Source organism: Telopea speciosissima, chromosome 11 (assembly GCF_018873765.1).
Source record: "Telopea speciosissima isolate NSW1024214 ecotype Mountain lineage chromosome 11, Tspe_v1, whole genome shotgun sequence".
Classification (NCBI taxonomy): Eukaryota; Viridiplantae; Streptophyta; class Magnoliopsida; order Proteales; family Proteaceae; genus Telopea; species Telopea speciosissima.
Window position 1 is genome coordinate 14,106,497 of NC_057926.1, and position 19,954 is coordinate 14,126,450.

The following is a 19,954-nucleotide window of genomic DNA, read 5'->3' on the forward strand; positions in this document are numbered from 1 at the left end:
CTGGTTGAGTTTCCACAGGGCTACAAAGCCGTTGCATCAAAATGGGTCTTCAAGACCAAGACTGACTCTCAGGGTAACATAGAGCGCTACAAGGCCAGACTTGTGGCAAAGGGCTTCACACAGAGAGAGGGCATAGATTTCAAGGAGACTTTCTCCCAGTATCTTTGAAAGACTCATTCAGAATCATCATGACTATAGTAGCTCATTTTGACCTTGAACTACATCATATGGATGTGAAGATGGCTTTTCTGAATGGTGATTTGGCTGAACAGGTTTACATGCGGCAGCCCGAGGGTTTCGAAGAGAAAGGGAAGGAGCATCAAGTTTGCAGACTAAAAAAATCACTATATGGATTGAAGCAGGCTTCGAGGCAATGGTATTTAAAGTTTGATTAAATAGTGACTTCTTTTGGTTTTGCTGAGAATGCGACTGATAATTGCATCTACATGAAGTCTACCAAGGGCAAGTTTATTTTCTTGGTACTTTATGTTGATGATATCCTTCTTGTTAGTAGTGATCTTGGTTTACTTCAGGAAACCAAGAGGTTTTTGTCTAGTAACTTTGAGATGAAGGACATGGGAGAGAGCACCTATATACTTGGCGTCGAGATAAGTCGGGATAGAAAGAGAGGTCTTCTTGGTCTGTCACAGAGGGCTTACATTGATAGAATCTTGAAGAGATTCAACATGTCTCAATGTTCAGGGAATGATGCGCCTATTAGTAAAGGAGACAAGATGAACAAGCAGCAGTGCCCGAAGAATAACCTTGAGAGAGACTCCATGAAGGACAAGCCATATGCCTCGGCTGTTGGTAGTTTGATGTATGGATAGGTGTGCACTTGACCGGATATTGCCTTCGCAGTTAGCGTGCTCGGGAGGTTCCAATTTGATGCCAGTTTGGTCCATTGGACGGTAGCTAAGAAGGTAATGCGGTACTTACTGAGGACCAGAGATTTCAAGCTTATTTACAGAAGAAGTGAGAGACTAGAGGTGGTCGGATACTCAGACTCTGAGTTTAGTGGTTGTACTGATGACATGAAGTCAACTTTTGGGTATGTCTTCCTGATGGGTGGAGGCGCAATTTCGTGGAAAAGTGTCAAGCAAACAATCATTGCTTCATCCACCATGCAGGTAGAGTTTGTGGCAATGTTTGACGCAACCAAGCAGGCAGTTTGGCTGAGAAACTTCATTGTAGAACTGACGGTTGTTGACTCCATCTCCAAACTGTTGCGACTATGGTGTGACAACAACTCAGCATTCATCTTCTCAAAGATCAACAAGAAGTCCAACAGTTCAAAGCACATTGAAATAAAGTATCTTCTTGTCAGAGAGAAAGTGACTGAGGGAGAGGTTGATGTGGCACACATCCCTACAGAGAAGATGGTGGCGGATCCTCTCACTAAGGCTCTTTCAGTGGGAGTTTTCAGAGGTCATGTTGCTAGCATGGGACTTGCAGAGTGTTTTGATATGCTTGTCTAGTGGGAGTCTTTTGATGTACTTATTTAAATGAAAGTTTGTTTTGAGCTCATTTATTCAAACCAGTGGTTTCTATATTCCTTGCTATTTTTATATATTTATGGGTTATGTTTTCTTATTTGACATGTCTTGCGAGATGGCGGTTAGCCATAGGCAGTAATTAGCCAAAGTTTCCAAAATGGCAATTAGCCATAGGCGGTACTTAGCCAAAGTTTCTAAAGTGGCGGATAAGCCACAGATGGTTAGCCAAAGCATGGTATTAACTCAATTTTATGGCAGTTTAGCCCAAATATGAGTTAATGTCAAAGTATGCTACCTATGAGGATTTTCAAGGTAGCACTTGCTGATCACTCGTCATGCTCTAGTTTCCTTGTTTATACATATGCCCAAAGTGGTTCGCGTTGATAGATCATTTGTGGCTGTGATGACAGAAAGTCGTATGCCGTATATTGAGGTATATCTTCAGCTGTCGTTCGACACAAATGGATATTGACAGAATCAAAGTTATATGAGTGGAGAATGGGACTCTGGCCAATTCCAATGAAGATACATGTGTTAATTTTGCCTAAGTGGGAGATTGTTGGGTTTTGGGCCTCATTAACACAAGTATTTATAATTGGGCCCATAAAGATTATTAACCCACTGTAGTTAGTCAGGGGCATAACTAACCTAACACATTGTGGGGATGTGATTAGGGTCAGGGAATATGCTATATATTCAACCCAAGGTCCCCACAGCCGTCATTCTAATTATTCTATTATTCCTACTCATGGGAGAGAAAGGTGAAAGGCTGTGGAAGGCTTTTGGGGAAAAGTTCAAGCTTGGGGATCGACTACAAGTTTCAACCAAAAAGGTATGAATCTATTTCTCCTTTATTTGTTAGTTTTCCATATCTGTGTAGGATCACTATTTAGAGATCAAGGTAATGCTTGGATCTCACAGAACAAGCTAAGTTTAATCTTCTTAATCGCTTCGGTATCATGAGGGTGGAACAACTGATTCAAGAGGTCTTGCTTCCATATATGACTCTCACGATCTATGAGGTCTGAAACCAGCTGAATATTTGTTGGAAAAGCTGTGGGTGGGTGTTGCACCATAAAGTTTGGAGAAGAGGAGATCCATTGATCCTCCCAAATATGAATCCAAAGACCATTTCCAACCACCCAAAGGAGACCTTCTGAAAAGCATTTACGACCTTCAATGATCCCCCTCCAAGCCCAAGAAGTTCTAGAGCCAAACTTAGCACTTAAAAAATCTGAGTTTGGGAAGTATGCTTGCTTCATGAATGTGGCCCAATTGGAGGAAGGAAATCGCCAAAGTTTCCACGCCAATTGACCCAGGAGGGCCTTGTTTTGAATCATAGGATCTCTGAAGCCTAAGCCACCCTTAGCCTTGGATCTACACATGCGCTTCCAAGAAATCCAGCATATCTTATCCTTCCCTTCCTTTTCTCCCCAATAGAAGTTTAAAGAAGCCTGTCGCAATTTCGCATGGTGAGAAGCTGGGAGCTTAAAATGGGAAGCCGCAAAAGTGTTCAAAGACAAGGCCACGGATTTCAAGAGAACTTCTTTCCCTATCTGAGAGAGGAGATGTAGTTTCTAGCCTTACTTTCTGCCCATCGTTTTCTCTGAAATGTCCTTGAAGAGGTACACTTGGACACTCCAAACTCAAGGGGGAGACCGAGGTACTTCTTAGGGCCATTTCCAACTGACATCTTGAGAATGTGAGAGAACCATCTTTTGAATTTCTAGAGCATATTTATCACGCCCCAAACCACCCCCTAGGAGGATTTAGACAAGTGACCCGGATATCCTACGACATCCGCAAATCCCCAAGGACCCAGAAGCAGTACTTACATGTCACAAACCACACAATTAGGGTAAAATGATAATAAATGTATATCAGAATGCAACTGAAGACTTGAACTACCCATAGAAGATTTATATCATTTATAATAAAATCCCAAATACCGATGTTATATAATATACATATCCATTTATGCTCAAAAGTATAATATTCTGATAATTACACTTCTTGAAAGAAAGAAACTTAAATAATAACAAAATTTCTGTAGATCAACAACGTGAGGAAGATCTACAGTTCCATCAACAACGTCATCGTCCATTGGTAAACCAGTACCTGCAAAATCACCTAAAAAGAATATACAAGAGTGTGAGCTCCACCGAGCCCGAGAATGAAATATATCATCATGCATGCATATGAAATCACAACCATATGATCCTACATGATGTGTAGTTCAGTTATTTATTAGGCACCCAACATCACAACTAAGGCAGGTTAGTGCTACTACAATCCCCAATACATATATCCCTAGTGCGGGCTTTTAACCCCTTCCCGCGATACACCCATTGAGTTGTCGGAGAAGACCAGTCGGCTCCAGCATCCCTTCCAAGGTCAGCCTGACCGGCCCTCTGTGATTAACCTGTGAGGCATCCATCTTTTTTCATCACTTTCCTTTTATTTGGCTTATAGCCATAATTCACCTTTTCGGTGTCATAATATTTCTTTTCTTTACTTTTTTTTTTTTTTTTCATATATATGGTCACTCCCACAGGTATCCAACACCTTAACCCCTATTGGCAAGGGTGCATAGCAAGGGTGGTGAAACTCTAGCCCCATGTCTATATGGCATCATATGAGTCGGGTGGTGTCAACCGCATCCCATTCTACGGGCTACCACAAGCTTCATTTCCAAGCCGGCTACGGCATCTAGTCTAGCAATCACATACAATATACAATGTCCATTTTTAGAATCCAGTAATCAAATATATAAGGGCGTGTTTAGTTACGTAAATCAACAGAATGCTATTCTATTGGATCGCAATTCTAAAAAAATTAAACTGTTTGGTTGCCTAATTCCATTGGATTACCAGAATTACATAATTCTGATTTTATAACTAAACACAATCCATATCTAAGTTCACCTCTATAGGTAAACTCAGATATGGATGATGATTCAAAGCTTAAATATAAATAGTGTGGTCCATATCTGAGTTCACCCTAATTCAAAAATCACAAGAACACTCGACTCATATTTTCCAAAAACATGAAAAACTCTCAACACTCTCGACGCACGAAGAAGACCTGCAAGATGAAGGAGGTGCTTGCGTCTTCTCTGTCTCTCTATCTCCCTCTTTATCTCATCTCTCTCCCTCTCTCTACATTAAGATGGTAGGGTTTTCTTCTCAAGATTTCATTTTTTGGATTTCAGGGCTGCCCTAATTCGAAATTGTGAGAAAAGATTTGTGGATGTGGTCTTCTCTGTCCCTCTATCTCTCTCGTTGGAAACCTAGAAATCGTTGAAATTTGGTATGGCTTCTTCTCTGTCCCTCTATCTCTCTCGTTATCTGGTCTCTCTCCCTCTCTCTATGATTTAGGGTTTTGGGTTTTTAGGTTTTCAAGTTTTGGATTGCAGGGATTTTTGGAGCAGAGATTTGTGGGTTTAGGGCTTTGTCAATTAGGTCACAGGTATGCTCGCTGGTCTCTCTCTGGCTCTTCATTCTTCTCTTTTCTATTTCCCTTATTTTTTGCTTCTCTATTTCCCTGTTGCTGTTCTTGAGATTTTAGTAACATGACGGATCCCCTACTTTAACTTTCTAGTGGCTGGTTACTGATTTACAATTGTGAGCAGTGTTTTTGAGTCAATTATATATCATTGTAAAAGAAGTAATTTTGCTGGCCTGTCTGATTTAGGTTCATTGGAGTCCCTTGATTTTCCTGTGATATGCCATTATCTTAAAGTCTCTAATTACGAGTGTTTCAAGGCGGGAATTTCTTTTAAATTTTTTAAGTTTATAGACTAGGGCAAGTTGAAAATGCCTGGAAACACCCGTGTTTTCCTGGGCAACAACCTGAATTGGCCGATTGGGATTTTCCTTTTAATTTTTTAAACCTTTACAGGATTCTATAAGTCTTGATGGATTTTCTGATTTAAGGTAGGTTAAGGTATAGACTTATAAATTATAATAATAATAATAATAGGAGTACAGCAATGGCAGCAAAAGTGATAGGAGATATGAACTTGGAAAAAGGGTTATAAGGTATAGAAGCAATTCCTTAGTTGGTACTGTGAGTTTTCTTCTGATGAAAGAATTTGAACTTGAAAAAAGGGTTATAAAGTGAAAAAAAGACCCACCTCACCATCATCAACTTTTCTCATTTTATACCATTACCCTTTTCCATTCATTTATCACCCTTTTTAAGGTTGTCCACATTCCTGATCAATGTTGTTTCCTGTTAATAAATTCCATAAATAAATTGTATTACCCATTGAGTCCCATGTTTAGCCAACCTGTTCACATCTTTTGAGATGAGACTTGACTGTCCTAGACTCCTAGGAGTGCTTTCAAGGTAATTAAACTGAAAATGAACTAATCATTGCAAGTCTCTTCCTCTCTTAGCAAACTAGCAAAACCCAAGTCTGAATCTCCAAACTTCCATCAGTACTAGCTAGTCACTGATTCTTTTATGTTCCATCAGTACTAGGTAATCACTAATTTCTAGATTTCCAGTTCCATCAATACAATTTCATTATGTATACATTAATTTCAGCATATTAATTATGTTACATCTACATACACGATGACATCCCACTCACCTTGGTCTGATCCTACTGGTTCAGCTGTTTATTCAGTTTCGGCCGGTATCTGGTTGTGCACCTCGAGCATGGGATCAAATCTTAAAGTAATAAATTAGAAATGTGTTATTGTAATTAATCAAACTGTTTTGGAGGTCCTAGTACTAATCTAGGCTCACTGGTCTGACTTGGTGTTCAGTCTGGTATCACTTCAAATTCTCCGGGTCTTGCACTGGGCCTTTGGGTCCATGTCCCAGTGCATCATCCGGAGATGTGGATCAGGGTCAAGTCTAGTATTTTACCATTGTAATACGTAGTACATGGTCCCGATAGTCTCACAATTCAGTCCTTTGGTCAACATGTAGCTGGACCATCTCTAGCAGGGTTGCTAGACCCTGTGGGGCCCACTTGGGTACCAAGGTGTAATTAATAGTGGATAGATGTGAGGAGGGGTATTTTGGTCATTTACCACCTCCTTACACTGCTCATGGTCCATAGGTGGAGGCCCCCAAAGTTTGGACAGCAAATCAGCCCTTTTTCATTCTCTGGGTGATGTGTGCATCGCCCAGTGCATCACCCAGAGCCTGTTTGAAACGTGAACAAGCTCCAAAACTGGATTTTTGCACCATAGGCAATGCCTAGGCCGACCCACCATGCATGTAGGGTGGTTGTGGACCCCATGAGGAGTAGTTTTCAGTGGTCCACATGGATCATGACCTGGGCCCACCATTTGGCAGCCAGGAGCTGTCCAGTCAGCACAGAGAATAGCAACCCAGCTGAGTTCCAGTTTCAGGCCATGGGTTGTGCTGCATGCAAGGACAGATTTACATGTATAATCATGGTAGTAGGCTGTCCCTACATAAATCTAAGCAAGGGCTAGCTTGTATGCTCAGATCCAAGCTCACACTGCCGAATCTGGGTGCAATAAGGCAGCGTAGCCTGGCACAGGGACTGATTTCAGTCTCAGGTAAGTAATAGCAGAAAAAATCACCTGAAAATGCTCAGATCTTTCATGCAATAGGTTTGCATGTCAGATTTGAGGCAGTGCAAGGCAGCCCCCAGGTGTTCTGGGCTGTCCTTGACCCGATTCACTTCCAAAAGGGCAGAGATCTAAAGGAGAGAATAGTAAACAGTTGCAGCAACAGTTAAAGGCATGGATTTACCTAAGATTGGTCTGAGTATGCTGCTGGAACCGAGTTTGGGTGCAAGGTATGCACTCCCTCCTTCCTTCCTCTTCTTCTCCTTCTCTTCTCCTTCCTTTCCTTCTCCTTTTCTCTCTTTTCTCTCTTCTCTTCTTCCTCCCCACAATTTCAATAGTGTAAGGGTTATAATGTTGGGCTGGGTCTGTCTATTTATAGACCAGCCCAACTTAGGGCCTATTTGGTAGCCTGGCCCCACCCCAAGAATGCATTCTTATATCTGATTCTGGGCCATTCCGGCCAATCTGGTGGGGTCCATAGGGGTCTGAGTGTATGTGATGGTTCCCAAGGCTCCCATCTACCCCTGGAGGGTGTCCATGGTCTGTATAGGTGGTACCCACTTGTCTAGAGTTTAAAATAATCAGTTTTACCACTCTAGGAGATTCACTGGGTGTGTGCATCACCCAGAGAATACAGCAAAGCTGTAACCTCACCATACTTGCACAGGGGCTTGGCCAAGGGCTTAGGCCTCACACCTATACCTCACCTAGGGTCAAATACACATCTTTCCAGGTGTGGGCCCCACTTTTATGGAGAGGAGAGAGAATACCTGGAGTTTATGCAGTACATTATGCTGTGGGCAGTGCAACTGCAAGGGTCTACAAATCCATCATCTGATAGGTATGTGGGAGGACATCCTCGGAGGTTCTCCATTAAATTCAATCATTGGAGTGATACTCCATAATGTGTTTGGATGTCTTGTCAGTGGTCCCTGTCCTTCATTCAAAATTTCCAGCTAGTTAGGGGCAGGTTTGATAGTATTGGGGCTGAAAGTAATGGAAGATTTCTTGCCATTGATCATTTGCCCACTAGATTGACAATACAAGTTTAAGCCGTCTCTCAAGTTATGAATTTCTGATAGAGATACCTTAGAGAACAAAAGACTGTCATCAACGAAAAGCAAATAAGAGATGGGAGAAGTTCAGTTATGAACCTTAATACCCCGGATGAGACCCTCCGATTCAGCCTGAGTAAGGATGGAGCTAAGAGTCTGGGTGCACAGAACAAAAATTGCAGGGCACAAAGGATCACCCTGATGAATGCCTTGCAAAGGAGAAATAGAGCCCCGGACAGCCCCATTAATGAGGAGGTTGTAAGAAACAGTAGAGATGCAAGACATAATCATCGAAACCCATTGAGCACAGAAGCCCAGGTGAAGAAAAACATCTTCCACAAAGGGCCATTTAAGGCAATCGTATACCTTGGACATATCAAGCTTCAGGGCCATAACACACTTCTTCCCTTTTTTCTCTTGTTTTATGTAGTGGAAAGCTTCATGGGCAATGAGGATGTTGTCCGAGATGGCATATCCAGGAACAAAGGCTGATTGCGCAGGGGATATGATATCCTCAAGATACAATTTTACCGGCTTGCTGTGATCATGGTGACAATCTTGACGATGACATTGCAAAGGCTAATGTGCCAGAATTGGTCCATTTTCTTTGACTGATCGACTTTGGGTATGAGACAAATAAATGTTTCATTTTAAATTTTTGGTAAGGAACCACTTCGAAACACTTCCTCCACAAAGCTAAATATATCAGTTTCTACAAACTCCCAGTACTTCTGAAAAAATGCTAGGAGCAGATCATCAGGGCCTGGGGATTTTAATGGGAGCATTGAGAAGAGAGCTACTTTAATTTCCTCCTTGTCTGGCAATGTCATCAATTCTTCATTAGTGGGATGAAACAGAAGGGGAAATGACTCGAAGGACCTAGAGGAGGGCGTCATTTTGAATACCTTCAGACATAAAGATAGATTGTTACAGCGATAGAACTTCATAGAAGATTTCCTCTTCAAATTCAGACCAATTCCCATTGCCCAGCCTGAGTTTCACAATCTTGTTTCGGTGACGATGGTTGACAGTGCTGGCATGAAAAAAGTGTGTGTTTCTATCGCTTTTCTAAAGCCAATGGATGCACAATTTTTTATACCAAAGGGTTTCCTCACGGTACAACTCCACCTTCAGAAGATCTTCTAACTCCTGACCTTGGGCCTGAGACTCATCTGATGGATCATCTTGGATCAGCTCCAGCTCTTTTAGGTACCCCTCAATCTTATGGTGAATATTCCCAAACACCTCTCGATTCCATATATGACCCTCAATCAGATTTGAGATGAATCTGATTTGAAGTAGGACCAATAGTTTTAATATTCTAGGGTTAGGACGCAACATTTTTATAATCCATGTGAGAGAAACCAAACAACTTCAAATCTGAAAGCCCTTTCACCACTTAAGCTACCACCCTCAGTATTCACCATGACAGGAAAGTGATCTGACCCAACAATGGATCGAACTACCACCACTGCATTTACACAAGAAATTCTCCAAGCTTGATTGGATAATACTCTGTCCAGCTTAATCCTTATGTTGTCTGCCCCTCTTCTTCTATTACTCTAGGTACACACTAGACCATGGGAACCAATTTTTAGGTTTACTAATCAACCCATTAACAGGATTTTCACTTCACATATACTAGAACACAACCAATAGAATAATAAAGGAGATGAGACTGTATTTTATACCTGTTCCTCCCATTTGTAGAAGATCCTAGCTTTCACAACAAGATCTCCAAAGATCTACATCTTGTAGTTAGCAGCCACACACTCTAATATGCCCTAAGCCTTCTACCGTCTCCTCCCAAGTATTTTACCCTTTGTAACATTTGCGAGTCAAGTTACAAGAATACGATGGGCAACCACAGGGACCCGGGGTTGCTATACATAAACCCCAGACCTAATCCATCCCCACAATGAACGGTCTGGATTAAATCCCCTTTAAGTGATTAATATGGGCCCAATAAATCAAGTCATAATAATTGGGCCCAAAACCCAGCAATCTTCCTCTTGGGCCAAATTATTATAACATCTCTTTATTGGTATAGGCCATAATAAATCTCCATATTGTTCCATCACTTATAACATCTTTGATATGACTAATAAGTTGCTCACATTGAATATCAGCAGAACATATACCTTAATAAATAGCATACCACTATCTGACTATCACAGATGTAACCAACTCATTAATACAAATCACCTTGGGATATAGGCAAGGTAACAAACACAATCTATGATCACATGCTGTGTTCTTTCCTTGCAGGTCCATTCCTAATCGGAGATCAGACTATGTTGAAAACCTCACAGATAGTGAACTTTGATATTAACCATTACTTTGGCAAACCACCCATGACTTTGGTTAATATCAGACTTTGGCATACCGCCTATGGCTAACCGCCATAAACTTTGGCTAAATACTACCCATGACTAACCGTCATAACTTTGGCAAAATACCTCCCATAAACCATGACATGACATGTCAGAAATAAATAATTCACTCAAAGATCAACAATCATAAAAATAATCAATTGAATAGCCAATACAGAGTGAAAATAAAACAACTCAAATTGAGTCATAAATAAAGCTCAAACCAGGGGTACAAAACTCCCACTAACCAAATACATCAAAAGAGTCTACAACACCCATGCTAGACACATGTCCCCTGAAGACTCCCACAACAATAGCCTTGGTGAGCGGATCAACCATCATCTTTTCCATCGAGATATGCTCAACCTCTTTGCTACACACTTTCTCCCGACAATAAGATACTTGATCTCAATATGCTTTGAGATAATTGTCTTCTTGTTGTTCTTGGAGAAGCAAACCGTCGAGGTGTTATCACACCATACTCTCAATGGCCTAGAGATCAAATCGACAACCTTCAGCTCAGAAATGAAATTCCTCAACCACACAGCTTGTTTTGTTGCTTCAAAAAGTGCCACAAACTCAGCCTGCATGGTGGATGAAGTAACGATGGTCTGCTTGACACTCTTCCAAGAAATAGCTCCACCTCCCATCATAAAGATGTAACCAGAGGTGGACTTCATGTCATCAGTACAACCACTATAATTTGAATCAGAATAGCCTACCACCTCGAGATTCTTGCTCTTGCTAAAAACCAGCTTGAAGTCCTTTGTCCTCTGCAAGTAACGCATTACCTTCTTGGTAGCAGTCCAGTGTGCCAATTATGCATCTGACTGGAACCTCCCAAGAACACCAACTACGAAAGCAATATCTGGACGGGTGGAGACCTGTGCATACATCAAACTCTCAATAGGCAGAAACCTAAGGCTTATCCTTCATGGAGTTCCTCTCAACATCATTCCTCGGTCATTGTCCTTTATACAACTTGTCCCCTTTACTAATAGGTGCATCACTCCCTGAACACTGCAACTTGTTGAATCTCTTCAGAACTCTATCAATGTATGCACACTGGGATAAACCGAGAAGTCCTTGCCGTCTATCGCGACTAATCTCAATCCCAAGAACATAAGTACTCTCACCCATGTCCTTCATCTCAAAATTTTTTGAAAAAAAAAAGACTAAAATTAATAAAGAATGTAGGTCCCACTTATTTGCGGAATTTATAAAAATCGAATAGAAAGTAACCATTATTGAGTGTGCCACGCGTCATCAGCTAACATACAAAGGACATCAGTTCGCGTCCTTGTACAAGGACATGATCGAACTCTTGGTGGAAGAAGAAAGTAAAGATTCTCTTTAAATGAAGAATCATTGGGTTCCAGGGTTAGAAAGTATATATATACAAGTGTCTGTCCCTACTCACCCCTCTCTCTATGCTTGGAGCCCCCTCCTCCAGGGGAATCTCGTTTGCAGCATGAATCAGATCCTCCACTCCCTACCCCTCATTGGTGGAGGAAAGGTACCAAGGAAACGTGTTACACCCGTGCCCAAAAACCCGGGCTAATTTGAATTTTTGTTGTAAATCTGAAACCTGAACCCTAAATCGAATTCAATTATAGATCCGGAACCCGAAGTTGTGGCATCGAGTACATTATGGAACTTTGGTTGGGTGTTCGATCGGGTAGATGATGAAGAAAGAACCTTTACAGCAATGTGTCATACACCAGTAAAATGACGGATACCTCCCCTGTGTAGTTACAAGACCCATCGACAGATGTACAGATCATGGTAAATTCCACTAACTAACAAGCATAAGCCATGTTTGATATTTTTAAACTTAAATATTTTTGGCGAGAGTGTATTAGAGTAAGTGGGAAAGATCCCCAGAGAAAAGCCCTAGGATTTCATGAGCGAAAAGCCATAAATAAGGCATCGGAGGCAAGAAAGGATGCAAGCAGAGTCTTGGATCCGGCTTTGAGTCCGGTGTGGGCTAAACAACAGGGTACATCGGATTCACGCACGGATTCACACCCAGGCTTGGATCCGGCCTTGTATCCGATGTGGGTCGGATAGGAAATTTTAAGAATTTTGTGTAATACATTAGTATATGTTATTTAAATGGATTATATTATAATAATGTTACTATAATTTAAGATATATTATAATATTATTTTAATATAAGTTACATACAATATAATAATATGGTGTTTATGTTTATATCTATACACACACACACACACACACACATATATATATATATATATATATATGATTTATTTATTTATGTAGCACATGGGTTATATTGTAATAGAGAAGTAAGAGGTGGCTTGTTGGACAAATAGTGAAGTAGGAGGTGGCTAGAATGGAAGAAGTGGTTGGTAGACAAAGCCACCTAGCCCATGCAAGGTGGAGGTGTCATTTAATGGGATTTAGCATTACTTTCTTAACTAATCTAGAGATTCAACAATTGAATTAGTTTTGCAAAATTGAATGGAAAAAGAGAAGAAGAAAAAGAAGAAGAAAAAAAAGAAGAAGAAGAAGAAAAAGTGGAGGAAGAACTTGAGATCCCATTTTTTATTTGAAGGTAGGGACTCCACACTCTCTTCCATTTTTTTTTATAAAGTCTATGGCTGATTTGTTTAACCTATTCTATTACCCAATATTAATTCTTGATAGTTCCTTTAGGAATATATGGAAACTGAGCTAAATCACCTCTATGGGGAGCTTGATGCTCACCTCTAAGACCACTCTTGATTTTCTATTTAACCTCTCACTTGAATCTAGGAATTTTAATGGAAAACCCTAGATTTAGATCTTATTGGATGATTTGTTCATTGAACCCAACAAATCCCTTGATAAGAGTATGGTATAAGAGCACACACCTATTCTGTTTTCAGGTGGACTCAGGCCAGAATCCATAACAAGAGTCCACACCTATGTTGTTTTCAGGTGGACCCAGAGGTGGACTCAGGCCAGAATTCATAATAAGAGCCCGCACCTATTCTGTTTTTAGGTGGACCCAGAGGTGGACTCAGACCAGAATCCACAATAAGAGTCCACACCTGTTCTGTTTTCAGGTGGACCCAGAGGTGGACCCAGACCAGAATCCACCCAAGAGTCCGGTTCAGGTTCTTAGGGCATTTTACCTCGGTTGGACCCAAGCACTGTGCCTCCACATAAATGGGATAAAATACCACTTCAAGTTAGGTAGCATGTTCTATCTTCTATTCTGAGAGATTAATCCCCGTTAATAAAATGGTATAACTCCACCATCCAAACTTCATTTGCTCTGATTCTAATTTTGTTAGAAACTAGATTCATAGGGCCTCTTTTGTTAGAATAAACCATTGCCCAATTTTGCCCCTATTGATCCAAAATTTTCATACAAAATTTCCCATTTTTCCTTTAAATTCTTGTAACTACCGTTAAGCCTAAATGTGATTCTAAACCCAATCTAAACTAATCCTAAGGCTACCTTAGGATCCCACCAATACTCAAACATATCCTAATACTTGTGTATGATTTAATAGTTATAGGGAATAATCATTTGGTCATCGAAACCTATCGGCAACCTTCTCGAGGACTATTTCAATCTCGCAAACGCAAGCATAACAAGGTAAGTGGGGGTAGGCTTTGATTTCTTTTAAGAGTGTTTATTTCATTCTTGAACGTATTTGCCAAGAATCATTTGCATATTTAAATTCATGTTTTATTTATGATATTTGTTGATTTCATTGTTTATAACTATTGGTTGTGAATGATATGATGTGGAATGGTTGGCAATATGAATTCTTGTGATAAATTAGATGTCGTAGTCGACTTGGAAATGAGAGGTATGGTGTGCTGTAGTATGGGATGCGAGAGTACTGTACACCTCGTACTATGCCATTTAAACTACATATGGCTAGGAATGTTATTTCTTAGTGCTACAACCCTTACTAGCAGGGGTTCAGGTGTTGGGTGATCATAGCTCCCTGTCATTGAGGAGTGTGAAGGACGCCGGGATGGGATCCTGGCCATGATTATCGGGGTCTACCCATGGGAAGGTATATCATACCAATGACCACTGTGGGCTCCCTACAACAGTTGAGGTTAGTCTCACGGCGGTTAAGAAGGAACCGATAACGTCTCCCAAGTTGTTGTCGTCGTGGCACAGACCCGACTTAGGCGTTTGTGTATTAGGTGGATTTAATATTAAAATTGAACCCATGCATTTAGGATGCATGCTTGTGTGTGTGGTCTATCCTCTACTTGCTGGGCTCAGTGGAGCTCACCCCTGTGGAATTTTCTCTTTTAGATGATCCTGCAGGTGAATGCGTTTGTGGCGGAAAGGATTATTTGAAGAACAAGAACTGATGATGTGGTGCTATCTTTATGTTCTATTTTGCTAAATACCATCCTTTTTTGTGGAAGAATTTCTACTGTTTATATTTTAGAATAATGGTGTGTTGGCTCGATGGTCGTGAACTCGGGAACATCGAGCTATTGGAACTTTCAGTGTAAATAATATGTATATAGGACTTGTAAATATTTACTTTCCCTGCGCTCTGATCAATGTAACACGTGTTATCTTGAAACTGTGTTGTGCTTGTGACGTGTATTTACTGCATCTGGATCCTGGTGGTCTCCGAATACATCGGGTATTCGGGTCAGCCATCGAATCCTCCCAGGGGGTGGTTTCGGGGTGTGACAAAAAGGATCCAGCTATTCCTGCAAATGCCCAAGTTTTAAGAGATGTTGAGTCTTAGAGAGGCTGAAAGTCATCCCACCAATCCTCCTATCGTGTCGTTTCCTCAAATTGATATTCCTAGATTGACATTGATAGGGGGATGAACAAGTGTCAAAATTTGTTCCAAGATTATTCCCAATGTTTCCGGCAGAAACAACCTTCTTCCTTATGAGTGATCGCGGTACCTTAAAATCAAAGAATCAGGAGTTGGAGATGGCCTCTGGGGGGACTCTTCAATGATTAAGTCATTATTCTATTCAAGATGTGAACTGGGAAACAAAAGAGTTATTGAAGACCCCTTACCTCTTGCCCTAGCTATTGTATTATACCTTTGATTGTGTAGGTCCCTTGATGCTCAAGTGACTTTGAAGTGACAAGAGTCCTGATAGAGATAGAATCCCTAATTTGGGGGATTTTCCCCTTTCACTGCGGTATTTTGAAGATGCATGCGAGTCATAATAGGAAAATGATAGGTGTTAGTCGTGGAAGCCAATCTTGTTGATTTACTTCTTTTTGTGGAGAGTCATCACTAACCATGTGTGGTACCACCCTCCCCCTTTCTTTAGCATATAGAAGTGGGAGAAGAGTGGGACGGTGATGGCTCGGCCAGCCTCCCAAAGAAGATGTAAAAAGAAAATATTATCCTTTATGAATTCGGCAATAGTTGACTTGGTGACAAGTGGCAGTGGTCGAGAACCCGATCGACAAATTAGGGGAATGGGAAACGAAGACCGTTGATCAAGGTAACCTCGTAGAGGCATACCTTGGACGCCCTAAAAAAGCATGCCCTCTCCTTCTTATCAGGGATGCGGAAACCGATCTCATGGGGAATCCCGTATTTCAGCCTAAAAAATTCAATGGTCGAACCATCAAGGATGCTCTAGAAAGTGTCCAAGCCCTTGAAAACTTCCCCAATAACGGTCGATCCCTCCGATTCATTGACATCATCATGGCGAGCCGATCCTAGGCTTTCCTCGGCCACATTTGGTTCTATGGCAAGCCCAGGAGCCCCGCCTTGTCTTTTAGGGGCTCGGATCTGATGAGAAGAAGAGCTAGCGAGCATCAACACATTGGGGCTTCTATAGTGCCACCTTCCAGGGGTCGGGAAATATCTAAATCTACAGACCATGGAGAGACTATCTCCATGTCGGAATCAATCTGTTTCGAGGATTCAGATGTGGCTTTACTAGAACCCACACCCATCCCATCTACCTCTCGCTCCCCGACGAGGGGGGCCACGTACTCAGAACCACTCGAAGAGATAAGTTAAGGAGCTTAAGGGGGATTGACTTACCTGAAAGGAAGTTGAAATGACGCCTTAGCGAGCCGACCACCGTCTAATTGACCAAAGCTGTTCTCCATGGATCGAGTCGAACAACAGAGCAATCTCTAGAATTTCCAAAAATGACGAACAAAGTGAAAATGAAGGCAATGGTTCCTCTATTTATAGGTTTGAGGTAAACTAAAACGACAAAAATCACCAACCGAGGATCAACGAAATCGATGGCTAGGATTTGCTAACGTTAGAGCTACCCGAATTGCAACGATGGCTTGAACAAACACATCGCTCGAAATATGAAGCGTCCTGTGCCTTCCCAAGTATGGCGGAGCCTTAAATGTACAAATTTTTGAAACGCATGAGGAAAGATCAACCTTTCTAGATTTAGAGGTCGGTGAGGAAGAGATGAGCCTAACTCACCCAGGTTGGCTTCGTCCTAGGTGAGTGAAGGGCAAATGATAAACCATAAAATGTACCCATCGCAGCCAATCACGTTGCAAGTCCCAACCCGATTCAAAGGATCAAGCCCGAGCGAAGATCGACAAGGAATGGGTTAGAACCATCATGTTTGTTAGCATTATTCTAGCCATTAAGGATGAGCTAGGATCAAAGGTGACAAGCCAAACATGTCAAGATGTCTCAACGGTAACACCAGCCGAGCATGATCGATTGAGCCCAAGCTCACGGATCGGGTCGAGTCATTAATTAAGCCTAGCCGACCCCAAGAGAGTGGCCAGGGTGAGTCAATGAAACCGAGGCCCAAAGGTCGGCACCATCAGTGGCGACTGACTGTACTACATACACAATCAACTGCTAACCACCGCCAAGATATACGGAGAGCCAGCTCCGCAAATCCAAGCGGTCGACCGACAAACTACCGGCAATGCACCGTATCCTTACCAAAGATGGACTATTACCATCTAGGGAAAATTCTACTATGGGATCCCCTATCAAAAATATCAAACTTACAAATGAGGGACTCTCCATCACCGTTTCACTCCATTCGACCAGTTCTATATATAATGAGGTATGATCCACACGAGACCCATCTTGAATTCTTTGGAATTATTTGTTGCAAGAGAAGTCTGAATTAGGCATCGGAGAGTCCCTCACTAGAGAAGATTGGCTATCCCTTGTTTACCCATTCCTCTGTGCAGGTTTCCTCCTGGAGATCTAATCCGACAGTTTCTTGACGCAACACTGATAATTCCGGATCTTGGAACAAGGCAATTAATTGAGTGATCAAGATACTTGACCTCTAGAATAAAGATCAAATTGATTGAAAGCTTAAGCTAATTTTTTAATAATTAATTAAAAGAACAAATTGTTTAACATTATGGTTAGATATTCAAAATAAATCAGGTTATTACAAAGTCTAACCTTCCTGATTAAGTTGGCGAACCCTCACATCAGTTCCCATCTTGATTACTGAACGGGTTGAGTTGGAATTGGGTGTACAACTCTTAACATATGTGCCCAACCTAACTTTGATCCGTTGTCCCTCTCCATAATTTTGATAGTCGTTGAAGCATAGAAATTTTTATTCCCCAAGGTGTCCCATGCTGATTATTCAATTACCCAAGATGTTGCTTCGTTACCATCAAGGTTGTTGGCTGGAATATTATTTATTTCTATTCTTACCAATATAAGTAGGACCCAGTATGATTACGTGGAAAATAGATAATAAAATAAAATAAATGAATAAGTTTAGGTCAAATGACTCGAAAGGAATACGCTATTTTTGGGCCATTATGGCCTACCACATATAATAAATATTTCATGATTTGACTGGTTGAGCTAACCCTTGGCCTGGCTTGTATAGCCCATTCTCATTTTCATAATATACCTAACACAATCTCATGGCTTATTCCCAATAAAGAATCAGCAGCAGAGGCTCTCAATATAGAATAGTCAATTTAAGCCAATTTGAATGCAACTAAAATCAAATTAAAATGTGTTTTTTAATCGCTACAAGGCAGTGTCTTTGTCAATACATTACAGATTAGGTAATCATGTGCGCACGGTGGGGTCCACTGTGCACACATGAGTGTTGCTACGCCGCATGATGCGCATAGCAGCACCCCCAGTACTGGGAGCGATAGTTTTACCGTTACGATAAAAACTCTAACCGGAGGAACTGAAACCAAAGGAGTAATTCCTCCAACCTATTATTTCCTTCAAATGGGGTTTGAAACATATATAACAAGAGAGATATTCTAAGCTTGTAGGAGCTGATAAAACCTTGTTCTTCAATGGCCCTGAAGTCCTCTGAAGTGTCAAGTATTTTTGGAATTCTAAGAGAAGCTTTCAGAATCTATCACAAAAATGGGAAGCTCATGATCTTCATCACTGTTCTCATCCAATTAACTTTCTCCTTCTTGGCGTTGGCAAACATCTATGCTCTCCAACCATTTATATCTGGTTTATTCACCAAGGTACTTCAGTTGCGGCACAGGGACACAAGAAGCTTCAAACACTTTGAGTCTTCACTTAGGGTAGAAAAAGAGATCATTCTAATCACTGCAGTAGAATTGATCTTCTTGATTGCCTACTCAACTGCCTTACTATGTTCTGTGGTAGCAACTACATATCTTGCAGCTTCCTCTTACCGTAAAAAGGATTTCAATTTCAAAGAATTATTTTGGAAGATCCAAAGAACCTGTGCAAAGCCTATGATCAGTTGGTTCTTTGTTGCACAATTGGGTGTGGGTTATACTGTACAAGTCCTTGCTTTGCTTTCTATCTTTCTTGTTCTTACCAATGGTTCTCTTGTGTTTGCCCTTTTGGGTTTTGCCCTAATTTTCTTATCCCTTTTCTTTAATCTTTATGTCGCCGGAGTTTGGATGATTGGTCTTGTGAATTCGGTACTGGAGAATATCTATGAAGTACCGACAAAAGGAGAAGAGGATGACCTCATTGGAGGAAGGATGGTAAGAGGGTCTGCAATCAACCTTTTCTTCATGCTAATCACTATAATCATATTTCTTTGTTCTAAGCTAAGAGGGTCGTCAAAGGAGATATTAGCCCCTGGATTAGTTACAGTTTTGGTAGTGGTAAATATGATTTGTCTGGTGAAGATTTTCAGTTTTACAGCGTACACTGTGTTCTACTTCCGGTGTAAGAAGATTTATGGAGATGAAGAAGTGGGAGTGAAGACAGGCAACTGTAAGGTTCTCAATGGCTCTTCATGTTAGTGAAGCTTCTTTACCTTGATTACAATCTCAGATTTTTTCTTTTATCTTTTTTTTTATTTTTTATTTTTTATATTCTACATTTTTAAGAAGTTGTAATTTAGATGTTTCATTTGGTTTGAGCAAAGGAGAAATCTATAATGTAAAAAATATAGAATAATTAATAGTTAGGTGATGAAATATGTCTTTCTTTTTTTTCCCCATAAATGGAGTAGATCATTTACAGGTATGTGTATACTTTACGTATGGTCAGGTAACGACGCTTGCTCTAGGATTTTTA

General features: G+C 40.9%; 1 protein-coding gene across 1 annotated transcript; it reads left to right on the top strand.

Moving 5' to 3' along the window:
* The first annotated feature begins 18,674 nt into the window (after positions 1 to 18,674).
* On the top strand, positions 18,675 to 19,728 carry LOC122646392. Its single transcript, XM_043839942.1, has one exon. The coding sequence runs from the start codon at positions 18,736 to 18,738 to the stop codon at positions 19,675 to 19,677; it is 942 nt and encodes a 313-aa protein (XP_043695877.1). The 5' UTR covers positions 18,675 to 18,735; the 3' UTR covers positions 19,678 to 19,728.
* Positions 19,729 to 19,954: the final 226 nt, after the last annotated feature.

What these genes read in the sequence shown, in the direction of transcription:
- LOC122646392 (XM_043839942.1), top strand. Translation starts at nt 18,736, where the DNA reads ATGGCCCTGAAGTCCTCTGAAGTGTCAAGTATTTTTGGAATTCTAAGA.